At 37.7% G+C, this 13970-nt stretch overlaps 1 protein-coding gene across 2 annotated transcripts in view; it reads left to right on the top strand.

Moving 5' to 3' along the window:
* SMC1B (structural maintenance of chromosomes 1B) overlaps positions 1–13970 on the top strand; it is a 161015-nt gene that overhangs the window by 134795 nt on the left and 12250 nt on the right. For both annotated transcript variants that reach the window (XM_077169162.1, XM_077169161.1), the window contains one exon: positions 13371–13527. In XM_077169162.1, coding sequence (XP_077025277.1) covers positions 13371–13527 — 157 coding nt within the window. The remainder of the gene's footprint in view (positions 1–13370; positions 13528–13970) is intronic.

Below are 13970 nucleotides of genomic sequence, written 5' to 3'. Positions count from 1 at the left end.
TACAGGAGCTGAAACAATTAATTCAGAATGTACGAACAGACATGGAAAACCTCATCAAATCAATGAACTGAGGGAGTATATAAAGAAGGCAAGGAAAGAACAAAGAGAAGAAAGTGAACGTCTGAAAAAACAAATCACAGAACTTATGGGAGTGAAAGACACAGTAGAAGAGATAAAAAAAACAATGGAAACCTACAATGGTAGATTTTGAGAGACAGAACATAGGATTTCTGAACTGGAGGACAGAACATCTGAAATCCGACAAGAAACAGAAACCATAGGAAAAAAAATGGAAAAATATGAGCAGTCACTCGGGGAATTGAAAGCAATATGAAGCACATGAATATACATGTTGTGGGTGTCCCAGAAGAAGAAGAGAAGGGAAAAGAAGGAGAAAAACTAATGAAGAAAATTATTACTGAAAATTTCCCAACTCTTATGAAAGACTTAAAATTACAGATCCAAGAAGTGCAGCGTACCCCAAAGAGAATAGATCCAAATAGACATACTCCAAGACATTTAATTATCAGAATGTCAGAGGTCAAAGAGAAAGAGAGGATCTTGAAAGCAGCAAGAGAAAAGCAATCCATCGCATACAAGGGAAGCCCAATAAGACTATGCGCAGATCTCTCAGCAGAAACCATGGAGGCGAGAAGACAGTGGGATAATATATTTAAATTATTAAAAGAGAAAAACTGCCAACCAAGAATTCTATATCCAGCAAAATTGTCCTTCAAAAATGAGGGAGAAATTAAAACATTTTCAGACAAAAAATCACTGAGAGAATTTGTGACCAAGAGACCAGCTCTGCAAGAAATACTAAAGGAAACACTAGAGACAGATACGAAGACAGAAGAGAGAGGTGTGGAGAAGAGTGTAGAAAGGAAGACTATGAGTAAAGGTAAAAAGAGGGAAAATTAGATATGACATATAAAACCCAGAAGGCAAAATAGTAGAAGAAAGTACTACCCATGCAGTAATAACACTGAATGTTAATGGATTAAACTCTCCAATCAAAAGACATAGTCTGGCAGAATGGATTAAAAAACAGGACCCATCTATATGCTGTCTCTACTCAAAGGACACGAGGCCAAGGACACAAATGGACATTTACACACCAATGTTTATAGCAGCATTATTAGCAATTACCAAGAGATGGAAACAGCCAAAATGTCCATCAACAGACAGTAGGCTAAACAAACTGTGACATTTACATAAGATGGAATATTATGCAGCTGTAAGACAGAATAAAGTCATGAAGTATGTAACAACATGAATGGACCTTAAGGACATTATGCTGAGTGTGATTAGCCAGAAACAAAAGGACAAATGCTGTATGGTCTCACTGGTATGAACTGACATTAGTGAATAAACTTGGAATATTTCCTTGGTAACAGAGACCATCAGGAGATAGAAATGGGGTAAGATATTGGGTAATTGGAGCTGAAGGGATACAGATTGTGCAACAGGACTGAATATAAAAACTCAGAAATGGACAGCACAATATTACCTAACTGTAATACAATTATGTTAAAACACTGAACGAAGCTGCATATGAGAATGATAGAGGGAGGAGGGCTGGGGCATGAATGAAATCACAAAGAAAGATAGACAATAAAGATTGAGATGGTGTAATCTAGGAATGCCTAGAGTGTATAATGATAGTGACTAAATGTACAAATTTAAAAAATGTTTTTGCATGAGGAAGAACAAAAGAATGTCATTACTGCAGTGTGCTGAAAATAGATGGTACTTAGTATTTAAAATTTCAACTAATGTGTGAGACTAAAGCAAAAAATGTTTATTTGGTACAAATCTATACTTTGACTAGTGCATCTCCTAATATAACTTCTGTAGCTAGTTGATTGAACACCTTAAGTACATGGAACTTTGTACAGGACATGAGATTTTGTTGGTTTGTCCAAGTGATGCCCTGATGAATCCAAGAGTGATTTGATCAGTGAGTGGAAAAGTATTTGCAAAGTCCCCTCTGGGGAATGTTGAGAATGGGGGAAAACTGAACTTCCCCAAGTTGAATTCTTGATATTCTCGCAAGCAGTGTGGACAACCAAAGCTGTAGGCTGAGCCCCCAGTCTTGGGGTTTGTTCATATGAAACTTAACCCCACAGGGGATAGGTCAAGCCTACTTAAAATTAAGCCTAAGAGTCACCCCCAAGAGAACCTTTTATTGCTCAGATGTGGCCTCTCTCTCCAGCCAACACAGCAAGCAGACTCACCACCCTCCCTCTGTCTACGTGGGACATGACTACCAGGGGTGTGGATCTTCCTGGCAGCGTGGGACAGAAATCCCAGAATGAGCTGAGATTCAGCATCAAGGGGTTGAGAAAAACTCTAGAATGAGCTAATACCCAGTATCAAGGGATTGAGAAAACCTTCTCGACCAAAAGGGGGAAGAGTGAAATGAGACAAAGTGTCAATGGCTGAGAGATTCCAAACGGAGTCAAGAGGTTATTCTGGAGGTTATTCTTATGCATTAAGTAGATATCACCTTGTTATCCAAGATGTAATGGAGAGGCTGGAGGGAACTGCCTGAAAATGTAGAGCTGTGTTCCAGTAGCCATGTTTCTTGAAGATGATTGTGTAATGATACAGCTTTCACAATGTGACTGTGTGATTGTGAAAACCTTGTGTCTGAAGCTCCTTTTATCTACCTTGTCAACAGATGAGAGGAACATATGGAATAAAAATAAATAATAGGGGGAACAAATGTTAAAATAGATTTAGTTTGAAATGCTAGTGATCAATGAAAGGAATCAATAAGGGGTATAGCCTGTAAAATTTTTTTTTCTGTTTGTTATATTTTTCTGTTGTCTTTTTATTTCTTTTTCTGAATTGATGCTAATGTTCTGGGAAATGATCATGATAATGAATATGCAACTCTGTGATGATACTGTGAATTGCTGAGTGTATGTGTTGGGAATGTTTGTTTCTTGTAATTTTTTTTAATTAAAAAAAAAAAAGACTGGGGGAGAGAGAAAGGACGGGAAGGCAACTAGGACAGTGATTCCAGGGTGCAAGTGACACCACATAGGGAGGCCCTGGTTGCACAGGTGGTTCAGTGATAGAATGCTTGCCTCTGACATAGGAAACCCAGGTTCAATTCCCAGACTTTGCACCACCACCACCCCCCCCCAAAAAAGCAAAAACCTGAGGGATAGATCAAAATTTTCACAGATAAACAAATCCTGAAAGAATTTGTCAACAAGAGACCATCCCTACAAGAAATACTAAAGGGAGTTCTGCCAGTTGAAAAAAGAAAGCAGGAGAAGGAGGTCTGGAGGAGGGCACAGAATTGAAGAGTACCAGTAAGAATAATGTAAAGGGTAAAAAGAGATAGAAGAAAAAGAATATATAGATCTGACAAACAAAATCCAAAGGATAAGCTGATACATTCAAGAAACACCTTTTCAGTAATAACTTCGAATGTTAATGGACTAAATTTACCAAGTAAAAGATACACATTGGCAGAATGGATTAAGAAATATAATCCAGATATATGCTGCTTACAAGGAACTCATCTTAGACACAAGAATACAAATAGATTGATAGTGAAAGGATGGAAAAAGATGTTCCACACAAGTTGTGACCAAAAGAAAGCAGGAGTAGCTATGCTAATACTGGACAAAATAAATTTTAAATGTAAAGACATACGAGATGAAGAAGGACACTATATATTAATAAAAGGAACAACTCACCAAGAAGAAATAACAATCATAAATGTTTATGTTCCAAATCAAGGAGCTCCAAAGTACCTGAGACAGCTACTGGCAAAACTGAAGGGAGCAATAAACGTTTCAACAATAATAGTAGGAGACTTCAATGCACCACTCTCCTCTATAGATAGAACAACCAGACAGAGGATCAACAAGGAAATAGAGAAGTTAAACAACTTGATAAATGAATTAAATGTAACAGACATATATAGGTCATTACACCCCAAAATACCAGAATGTACATTCTTCTCTAGAGTTTATAGAACATTCTCCAGGATAGGTCATATGCTGGGACACAAAACAGGCCTTTATAAATTTAAAAACATCCAAATTATTCAAAGCACCTTCTCTGATCACAATGGAATGACTCTGGGTATCAATAACCACCAAAGAACAAAAAATTTTACAAATATATGGAGATTAACACACTCTTTAACAACCAATGGGTCAAAGAAGAAATTGCTAGAGAAAGCAATAGCTATGTGGAGAAGAACAAAAATGAGAATGCAACTTATCAGAACTTAAGGGGTGCAGCAAGGGCTGTGCTGAGAGGGAAATTTATTGTCCTAAATGCCTATGTTAAAAAAACAAGAAAGACCAAAAATCAAGGACTTAACTGCTCACCTAGAACTTGAGAAAGAACAGCAAATTAACCCCAAAGCAAATAGAAGAAGAGAAATAACAAAGACTAAAGCAGAGTTTTAAGTGAATAGCAGAACAACAACAACAAAAAAACAATAGAATCAATAAAACCAAAAGTTGGTTCTTTGAGAAAATCAATAAAATCAATGGGCCACTAGCAAGGCTGACAAAAGAAGAGAGAAGATGCAAATAAACAAAATCAGAAATGGGGGGGAGGTTGTTAATACAGACCCTGAAGAAATGGAAGGAATCATAAGATGATACTATGAACCAACAGCTATATGCCAACAACCTAGACAACTTAGATGAAATGGACAAATTCCTGGAAACACACAAACAAGCTATGCTGACTCAGGAAGGAATAGAAGAGCTTAACAAACCAATCACAAGTAAAGAGATTCAGTCATGAAGAATCTTCCTACAAAGAAAAGCCCAGGGCGAGATGGCTTCACAGGGGAATTTTATCAAACCTTCCAAAAACAGTTAACACCAATCCTGCTAAAACTTTTCCCAAAAATTGGGGAAAAAAGAACACTACCTAACTCATTTTATGAAGCTAACATCACTTTAATACGAAAACTGGGTAAAGATGCTACAAGAAAGAAAAACTACAGACCAATCTCCTTAATGAACATAGATGCAAACATTCTCAACAAAATAGTAGAAAATCTAAATCAACAACACATTAAAAAGCAAGTGAGGTTTATGCCAGGAATGGAAGGATGGTTCAACACAAGAAAATTAATTAATGTAATAGAGCACATTAACAAATTGAAAGTGAAAAATCACATGATCATCTTGATTGATCCTGAAAAAGCATTCGACAAAATTCAACATCCTTTTCTGATTAAAAAAAAATTTCAAAAGATAGGAATCAAAGGTAACTTCCTCAATATGTGAAGGGCATGTATGAAAAACCCACAGCCAGCAACATACTTAATGAGAGAGACTGTAAGCTTTCCCTCTAAGATCAGGAATGAGACAAGGATGCCCTCTGTCACCACTGCTATTCAACATTGTGCTAGAAATTCTAGCTAGAGCAATTAGGCAGGAAAAAGAAAAGGCATCCAAATTGGAAAGGAAGAAGTAAAACTTTGATTATTTGCAGTTGACATGATACTAGGAAAATCCTGAGAAATCTACAACAAAGTTACTTGAGCTAATAAACAAATTCAGCAAGGTGGCAGGATATAAAATTAATGTGCAAAAATCAGTAACGTTTCTATACACAAGCAATGACCTAACTGAAGAGTCAGTTAAAGAAAAATTTCCATTCAGAATAGCAACTAAAAGGATCAAGTACCTAACTATGAACTTAACTAGGGATGTAAAGGACTTGTACACAGAAGACTACGTAATATTGCTAAAAGAAACCAAAGAAGATCTAAATAGGTGGAAAGACATCCCCTGCTCATGAATAGGTGAGTTAAATATAGTTAAGATGTCGATTCTACCCAAATTGATCTACAGATTGAACACAGTACCAATCAAAATTCCAACAACCTAGTTTGAAGACTTGAAAAAGCTAGTTAACCAAATTCATCTAGAAGGGAAAGAGATCCCAAATAGCTAAAAGCAAACTTAAAAAGAAGAATGAAGTTGGAGGATTAACACCACCTGATTTTAAAACTTATTATAAAGCCACGGTGTTCAAAACAGCATGGTACTGGCACAAAGACAGAAGTATTGACTGATGGAATCAAATCAAGAGTGCAGAAATAGACCACCAAATCTATGGTCAACTGATTTTTGATAAGGCCCCCAAATCCACCATACTGGGACAAAATAGTCTTTTCAATAAATGGGCATGGGAGAACTGGTTATGAATAGCCAAAAGAGTGAAAGAGAACCCTTACCTCACACCCTATACAAAAATTAACTTAAAGTGGATCAAACATCTACATGTAAGAACTAACACCATAGAGCTTCTAGAAGAAAATGTAGGGAAACATCTTCAAGACCTAGTAATAGAAGGTAGCTTCCTAAACTTTACCCCCAAAGCACAAGCCACAAAAGAAAAATAGATAAATGGGAACTCCTCAAAATCAAATGCTTATGCACCTCAGAAGATAAAGAGGCAGCCAACTTAATGGGAGAAAATATTTGGAAATCACACATCATACAAAGGTTTGATATCCTGGATGCATAAAGAAATCATACAACTCAACAACAAAAGAACAAAGAACCCAATTATAAAATGGGCTAAAGATATCAATAGGCTATTTCTGAAGAGCAAATACAGATGCCTCAAAAGCACATGAAGAGATGTTCATTTTCATTAGCTTTAAGGGAAATACAGATAAAGACTACAATGAGATACCACCTGACACCTATAAGAATGACTGCTGTTGAACAAACAGGAAGCTACAAATGTGGAGTAATTGAGACACTTATGCACTGCTGGTGAGAATGTATAATGGTATAGCTGCTATGGAAGACAGTTTGGTGGTTCATTAGGAAACTAAATATCAAGTTGCCCTATGACCTAGCAATAGCACTGCTTGTTATATATCCAGAATTGCTGAAAGCAATGACACAAACAGATATTTACACACCTATCACAGTCTCCAAAAGATGGAAATAATCCAAGTGCCCATCAACAGACAAGTGGATTAACAAAATGTGGTATATACATATGATGGGATATTATGCAGCAGTAAGACGAAATGACGTCCTGAAGCACATGACAGGATGGATGAGCCTTGAGGACATAATGCTGAGTGAGATAAGCCAGACACAAAAAGATACTGTATGACTCCTCTTTTATGACCATGGTAAAGGTAAAATCAGAGGCTTATAATACAGAATATAGGGAATTTAGAGATACATAGAAGCTAGAAATGGGTGAATGGTTAACTGATGAGGTTGAACCCAAATGTGAGGGAATAGATAGAAGTGAAGGTGGTTCATTAATGGGTCTATAAGTAATAGTACCATATTGAAGGTAAACATGATTGAAAAGAGTTGCATAGACCCTATAGGTCCCACTAATTAACACTGCAATATAAATAAATTCTTACATGAACTACTTCAAAGATATGATTCTTTGTCAAGGAATGTTTAAGTTCAGGGTATAGGGGGAAAACTGCTGTTGCATGCCATGGAATATGTTCAACAGGAAAATATCAGTAGTACCATAGCAACATCGGGGTAAATTATGGGAGGAGGGGCAAGAGTTAAGGGAAGGATTAGATTTCCTATTTGGTGAGAGTGTGTTTATTGGTTATTTTTCTTGGGAACAATGAAATTATCTAAAATTGAGAGTGTTGATGGACTTTGGACTTTGGACATTAAGCATGATGCCTAATGAATGCAGGTGGCTATAGATATACTGAGAAGTAGATTAACGAATGATGGTGGATACATAGGATCAAATATTGTGCCACTACAGAAAGGAACAAAATTGTGAGGCATGCAACATTGTGAGAAAACCTGTGGGACATTTGATGAGGCAAAACAAGTCAGAAACAAAAGAGCAATTATTGTATGGGCTCACTTAAAAAATGCTTATAAGATAACAGGGGCCTAGATTGTAAGCTGTTAAGGCAGTCACATTTAGTCTGGAATGGTAATTATTATTTTTGGATTTTGAGAGGCTGTTTTATATATGTATAACCTGGTATTCAGAAATAAGAAGAAAGGTGATTTGGCCAGGATTAAGGTAATTCAGAACACAGGGGTAAGAAGATATTGTCTGTACCTTAGGACCTCACCCACTCTTTGAGACCAAAGGAAGAAAGGCTTATTTTGTCCAGAACCTAAATTTTCCATAGCACGTAATCTAACTCAACCTGTCTAGATAGCTCCTTTAAACAATTGAAACACAGAGAGCCCAGAATAAAAATGAGGGCCTTTAATCCTATATAGCTTAATGTAATGTCTGGATATATCCCAGAGTATATTAAGCAGATAATGAAAAAGTATTGGCAAAGTTCCTTGTGGGATGGGAGAAAAAATACTGAACTATTAAACTTTACCACCAGGGAAACGTCTGATACTGTGTCTAGCATTAGGGATACCGAAATCAGTAGACCAAGCTCTTGATCTTGAGGCTTGCTCTTGTGAAGCTTATGATAGTGGAAAAGCTTAGCCTACCTATAGAGGACCTTTTTGTTGCTCAGATGTGGCCTCACTCTCTCTAAGACCAACTCTGCAAGTGAAATCATTGCCCTCCCCCCTACATGGGACATAACGTCTAAGGGTGAAAGTCTCCCTGGCTATGTAGGAGATGACTCCCAGGGATGAGTCTGGCCCTAGCACCATGGGATCAACAATTCCATCCTGACCAAAAGAGGGAAAAGAGGTGTAACAAATAAGGTATCAGTGGCTGAGAGAGTTCAAATAGAGTCGAGAGGCTACTCTGGAGGTCGCTCTTACACAAACTTCAGTTAGACATTGCTACCTATCATAACTTGCCAAACCCCAACCAAAACCATCCCAGCCAATCCTAAAAAGAACACCTAAGGGCAGTATATAAGATTCTACAAAGGTTCCATGCTCTAGGGTAACTTTCCAGAAACCTACAACCTCCAGATGGGTCCCTGGACCAGATAAGTCATGAAACCTAGAGGGGCCCCCGTTTCCAGAATATCAACTAGTTCCATCTCCCTACCCCTTGTTATTGATAGCCCCTTCCAACAGTAAAAAGTTAGAATGGCCATAACCCAGATACCCCTCAAGTGTGGGAGAAAGATCACAGGTGATGGGGGAGTTACGCAGAGAAGGTAGGGTTTAACAAATGAGTATGATTGCTGAATCATTACATTGATATTTCTGTTAGCTTCTAATATCTTAGAGCAGCTAGAAGTGAAAACCTAAAATTGTCTAATTGGAACCCATACTAAACTCTGAAATCTGTCTACAACTAATTGTTCTGCTGTGCTTTGAAATGTATTGCTTTTTTGTATGTTATTTTTCACCAAAAAAAAGTCAATTGTGATAATAAAAAAATATTTATTCCTGCTAGCCTCCAATGTTCTGGAACAGCTAGAAGGAAAAATCTGAAATGATGATATGGTGGTCCATGACAAACTCTGAGGATCTGTCCTGTAACTACTTCTTGAAGAGTGCTTTGAAAACTATTACTTTTTTCTCTCTTTACTTTATATATATGTTATCTTCTACAATTTAAAACGTTAAAAAAAGAAAAAATGTTTGAAAGGCTTTGAGAAGTCCTGCAGTAAACAAAGTAGGCCCATGCTCCCACATCCTGACTTCGCGCTGTCAGTCTCCCAGTATGGTAGACTTAGTCAGCAAAGGTTCTTTTCCCAGAGTGCTGCAGACCCTTTGCAACTGCACAGAACAGGCTGCCTGGTTACTTTAATTTACCAGCACTGGCTCTGCTTCTCAGTAATACCTGTGGCCATCTGTTTCATTGTATTTTGACTTCATCCTCATGCTGGTTCTCTAATGAAGGCAGAATGATAGTTGCCATTCCTAGTTTTGTAGTCATGACCACAACCTTCAGCAGAAGAGAGAGCGTGCCTTTTAAGATCAAAGGAAGGTCATCCCCATAAAGCCCCAGCAATTGTCCCGTCCTCACAGTGGCCTGCATTGGTTTTATGTTCATTCTCGCATCAGTCACTGGGAGGGGTGGTGGGTGAGCGTAGCCTTAGACTGAGTAGGCTTACCCCCTCAGGTACTTGGAGTGCTTGAGGAAGAAATGAATCTACCTGCTTAAAAACCTTAGCTCTGTTAGGAAGGGAGAAATGGGAATGGAGTATAGTAGCAGTATCTACCACATCTTTTAATTTTGTTATGTTGTTAATATATTTTACTAAAGTGATTGGGCTCTTTGTATTTGTGGTGTCTTTTGGCAATCAGAAAGCAGCTTTTGTCTTTTTTTTGGGGGGGGGGTGCATGGTCTGGGAATCAAACCCGGGTCTCCCGCATGGAAGTCGGGCATTCTAACCACTAAATTACCTGTGCACCCCCTTTTGTCTTTTTTGTAGTCTTCCATTTGATTGTTTCTCCCCTTGCTTTTTTAACATTTTTATTGTGAAATATAACATATACACAAAGAAAAAGCAACAATTTTCAAAGTACTCCTCAACAAGTAGTTACAGAACAGATTTCAGAGTTTGTTATGGGTTATCATTGCACTGTTTCAGAGTTTTCCTTCTAGTTACTCCAAAACACTGGAGGCTAGAATAGCAATATAGTGATTTCAGCAGTCACACTCATTGTTAAATCCTATTTTCTCTATTATAACTTTTCCTTCTCCTTTGATCCTTCTCCCAATCTATAGGGATCTTTAGGCAATGCCCATTCTGATTTTTTCATGTTGAGAAGGGGTGTTGACACTAAAGAATGGGGACATGTAATTCGTTGATAATCTTGGAGAGGCTGGTTCCTCTGAGTTTCAGGATTTATTTGGCCTAGGAACCCTTTGGAAATTATAGGTTCCAGGAAAGCAAACTCAGTGCATGAAAGTTTTATCGGGTCTCAATTAGAGCCCTAGGTGTTCTTAAGAGTTAATAGGAGTGATATAGTTTGGGGTTTAGCAAACTGTGACATTAGCACTATCTAACAGAAGCTTACTTAAGAGTAACCTCCAGAATAGCCTCTTGACTCTATTTGATCCATCTTATGCACTGATGCCTTATTTTATTATTCTTTCCCTCCTTTTGGTCAGGAAGGCTTTGTCAATTCCACAATGCCAGCACCAGACTCATTCCTGAGAGTCACGCCCTCTTTGTCAGGGAGACTTTCACCCCTGAATATCATGTGCCATGTAGGGAGGAGGGTAATAATTTTCCTTGCAGAGTTGGGCTTAAAGAGAGAAAGGCCACATCTGAGCAACAAAAGAGGATTTCTGGAAGAAGCTCTTAGTCCTCCTTATAGGTAGTCTTAGCTTCTCCACTACAGAAATAAGTTTTGTAAGGGCAAGCCTCAAAATCAAGGGCATGGCCTATTTTCTTGGGAGTCTCCAGTGGTTGAGAGGGTACTTGAGGTTTCCCAGATGGGAAATTTTAATAGTCCCATTTTTTAATTATTAGCCCACCATAATCTGAGATATATCTGGGTACTATATTAAGCTATACAGAATTATAAGGCCTCGTTCCCATTCTAGACTCCAGGAGTTTGGGTTGTTGGAGCTGAACAGACAGGTTGATTTTGATTGTATGTTACAGAAAATTTAGGTTCTAGATATAATAAAGCTCTCTGCTTTTGGTTTCATATAATAGGTGAAACTCTAGAATATATACGCTATCACTTTTGCCCTGTATTCTGATTTATCCTAGTCCCAGCCAGATTGGCTTCATTTTATCTCTAACTGAGGCCTGAATTATTTTTTGGTTACTTTAACTGTTATTGTATATAGCTGTGCCAACTTTCAGGGCTGTAACACTCTATTTCTGGGTCTTAGGTGTCACAGAGTTACTCAAAGTTCCAAGAAAATAACAGCTTATACATATATAGTTCAGTGTCTCAGAATTTAGAAGTACACTTACCTTCAGACTAGCTCTGGCTGCTTTAAGATCTTACAATCTAGGCTCCAATTTTCTTATATTTTCTAGAAGAGACCTTGGCATATCTGTTCTTTTGTTTCTGGCTTATTTTGCACAATGCATTGTCCCCAAGGTTTATTTGATTCACTGTGTGCCTCTTGACATTCTTCCTTTTTGTAGCCACATCATATTCCATCATACAAATGTATCACAGTGCACCTTTCTGTTCTCAGTCATTGTATACTTTGGCACCCTCTATCTAGTGGGCATCATGGATAATGTCCAAAATAAACAAACCATGTCTTACAGTATCCTCACTTGGTTGTACAGTCATCAGCACTCTCAAATTTAGACAATTTTCATTGGTCCATAGAGACATCTGACAAATACAGCCTCACTAAATATCAAATAAAAAGAGCCCCTTATCACTTGTTCTCCACCTCTCCTAATTGGTTGCCCCTGGGAGTGCTGTGGTACCGTTGATGTCTTCCTGTTAGTTATTGGCCATAGCATGCATTTTTTAGTTTTCCCTCAATAACCCTCTATTGTTGACTCTTTGTCCATTATCGAACCTTTGAAATAGTTCATATGAGAACTTATTTATAATTGTAAATTCAGTCAGTGTGCTACATGGTACTATGTACATATCCTTTCAATCATGTTCATGTTCAATATGGCAGTGTTACTTATAAACCCACTAATTAGTTACCATCACTTCTATCCATTCCCTTGCATTTAAGTTAACCTCATTGGGTAGCCTTTCCCTGTCTTTAGCTTCTGTGTCTCTCTTCTCCCTTTGCTTTTGTATTTAGAAATCATTCCCCCCTCATTACCAAGTAAATGTTTTTTCATGTTTGCTTCCTGTTATTTCATGCTGGCTTTTTCCCATTTACCTGTTTAATTCATGTGAAATTTATTTTAGTATAGGTATGAGGTAAGAACTTTTAAAAGGTAGCCAAGTTATACATTTGGCCCACCAATAATAATCCTCTTGTTCCCATTGAATTCAAACATCACCTGTATCATCTATTAATTAACCCATTTTGGGAGGTCAAGAAATTTCTCCTGGAAGGAGATGCCTAAAATGCTTTTTTCTTTCCTTCTTCACTCAGGTTAGTTCTACTCCTCTTTCAGCATAAATATTTCCTCTTCCGTATCGGTTGATTCCCTCCCCTCTGCCCTGTAGTGTCCGGTGCTTGCCCTGTTTTCCCACACTGTTTTAAGTGCCCATTTATATATGACTCCCAGTCAGACCTAGGACAGAGTATTTCTCCTCATTGAGTCTTCAGGGCCTAATACAAAGTAGATACTCAATAAATATTTTTTATTGATTGAAGAAATAAGGAGGGTATATGGATTATTGCTGCTTAGCCAGATTAATAACTAATGAGGTACAACATGTTCCTGGAGAGCAGCAGGTTCAACACCAGCACCATGGGCTTCGAGGGAGGGAGTGAAGGGATGCAGAGAAGGAGCAGGGCCTGACGTTAGCAGTTGGTATCTAAAAAGCATGCTTATCATTGTTGTTCTTTGCCACTAATAGGCTCTACAATCAGATAAAGAGGTGGAGGCCCACCTTAGGCTTCTGCTGCAAGAAATAGCATCCCAAGAAGATGTTTTAATGAAGACAGCTGCTCCAAACTTAAGAGCCCTGGAGAACTTAAAGACTATCAGGGACAAGTTTCAAGAATCTACTGATGGTGAAACTGAGCTTTAATTAAGATCGTATTCAGGGGTGTTATGTCTTTTAATGTCTATAGCCCTTTCCAACAATCCCAGTTTAGATTGCACTTTTGTTTTTAGTATATATATTTTCCTTTGTTGTCCTGTATTAGTGAGTGCTTCTAGTGCTAAAGAAGTAGTTGCTACCTTTTTGAAAAGTGTTTGGCTTTCATTGTAAAACAGGTTTACTGGTTAGTTTTTAATAGATATACTTACATTTTTCCCAAACCAGCTTAATAGGCCTATTAAATACTCTGTCAGAACTTGTCATTATTATTTTACAATTAGCCTGATTAGAAAGAGGGCTCATCAATTTTAGGAGCCATATTCTTGAAATTAATAGTAGTTGAAGTATTTTGAAGATAAATTTACTCAAGACAACCAAACTCAAAATCCAATTTTAAGATATTTTATACTTTAA

The sequence above is a fragment of the Tamandua tetradactyla genome, chromosome 7, assembly GCF_023851605.1.
Source record: "Tamandua tetradactyla isolate mTamTet1 chromosome 7, mTamTet1.pri, whole genome shotgun sequence".
Classification (NCBI taxonomy): domain Eukaryota; kingdom Metazoa; phylum Chordata; class Mammalia; order Pilosa; family Myrmecophagidae; genus Tamandua; species Tamandua tetradactyla.
This window is presented reverse-complemented; position numbering and strand designations above follow the sequence as displayed.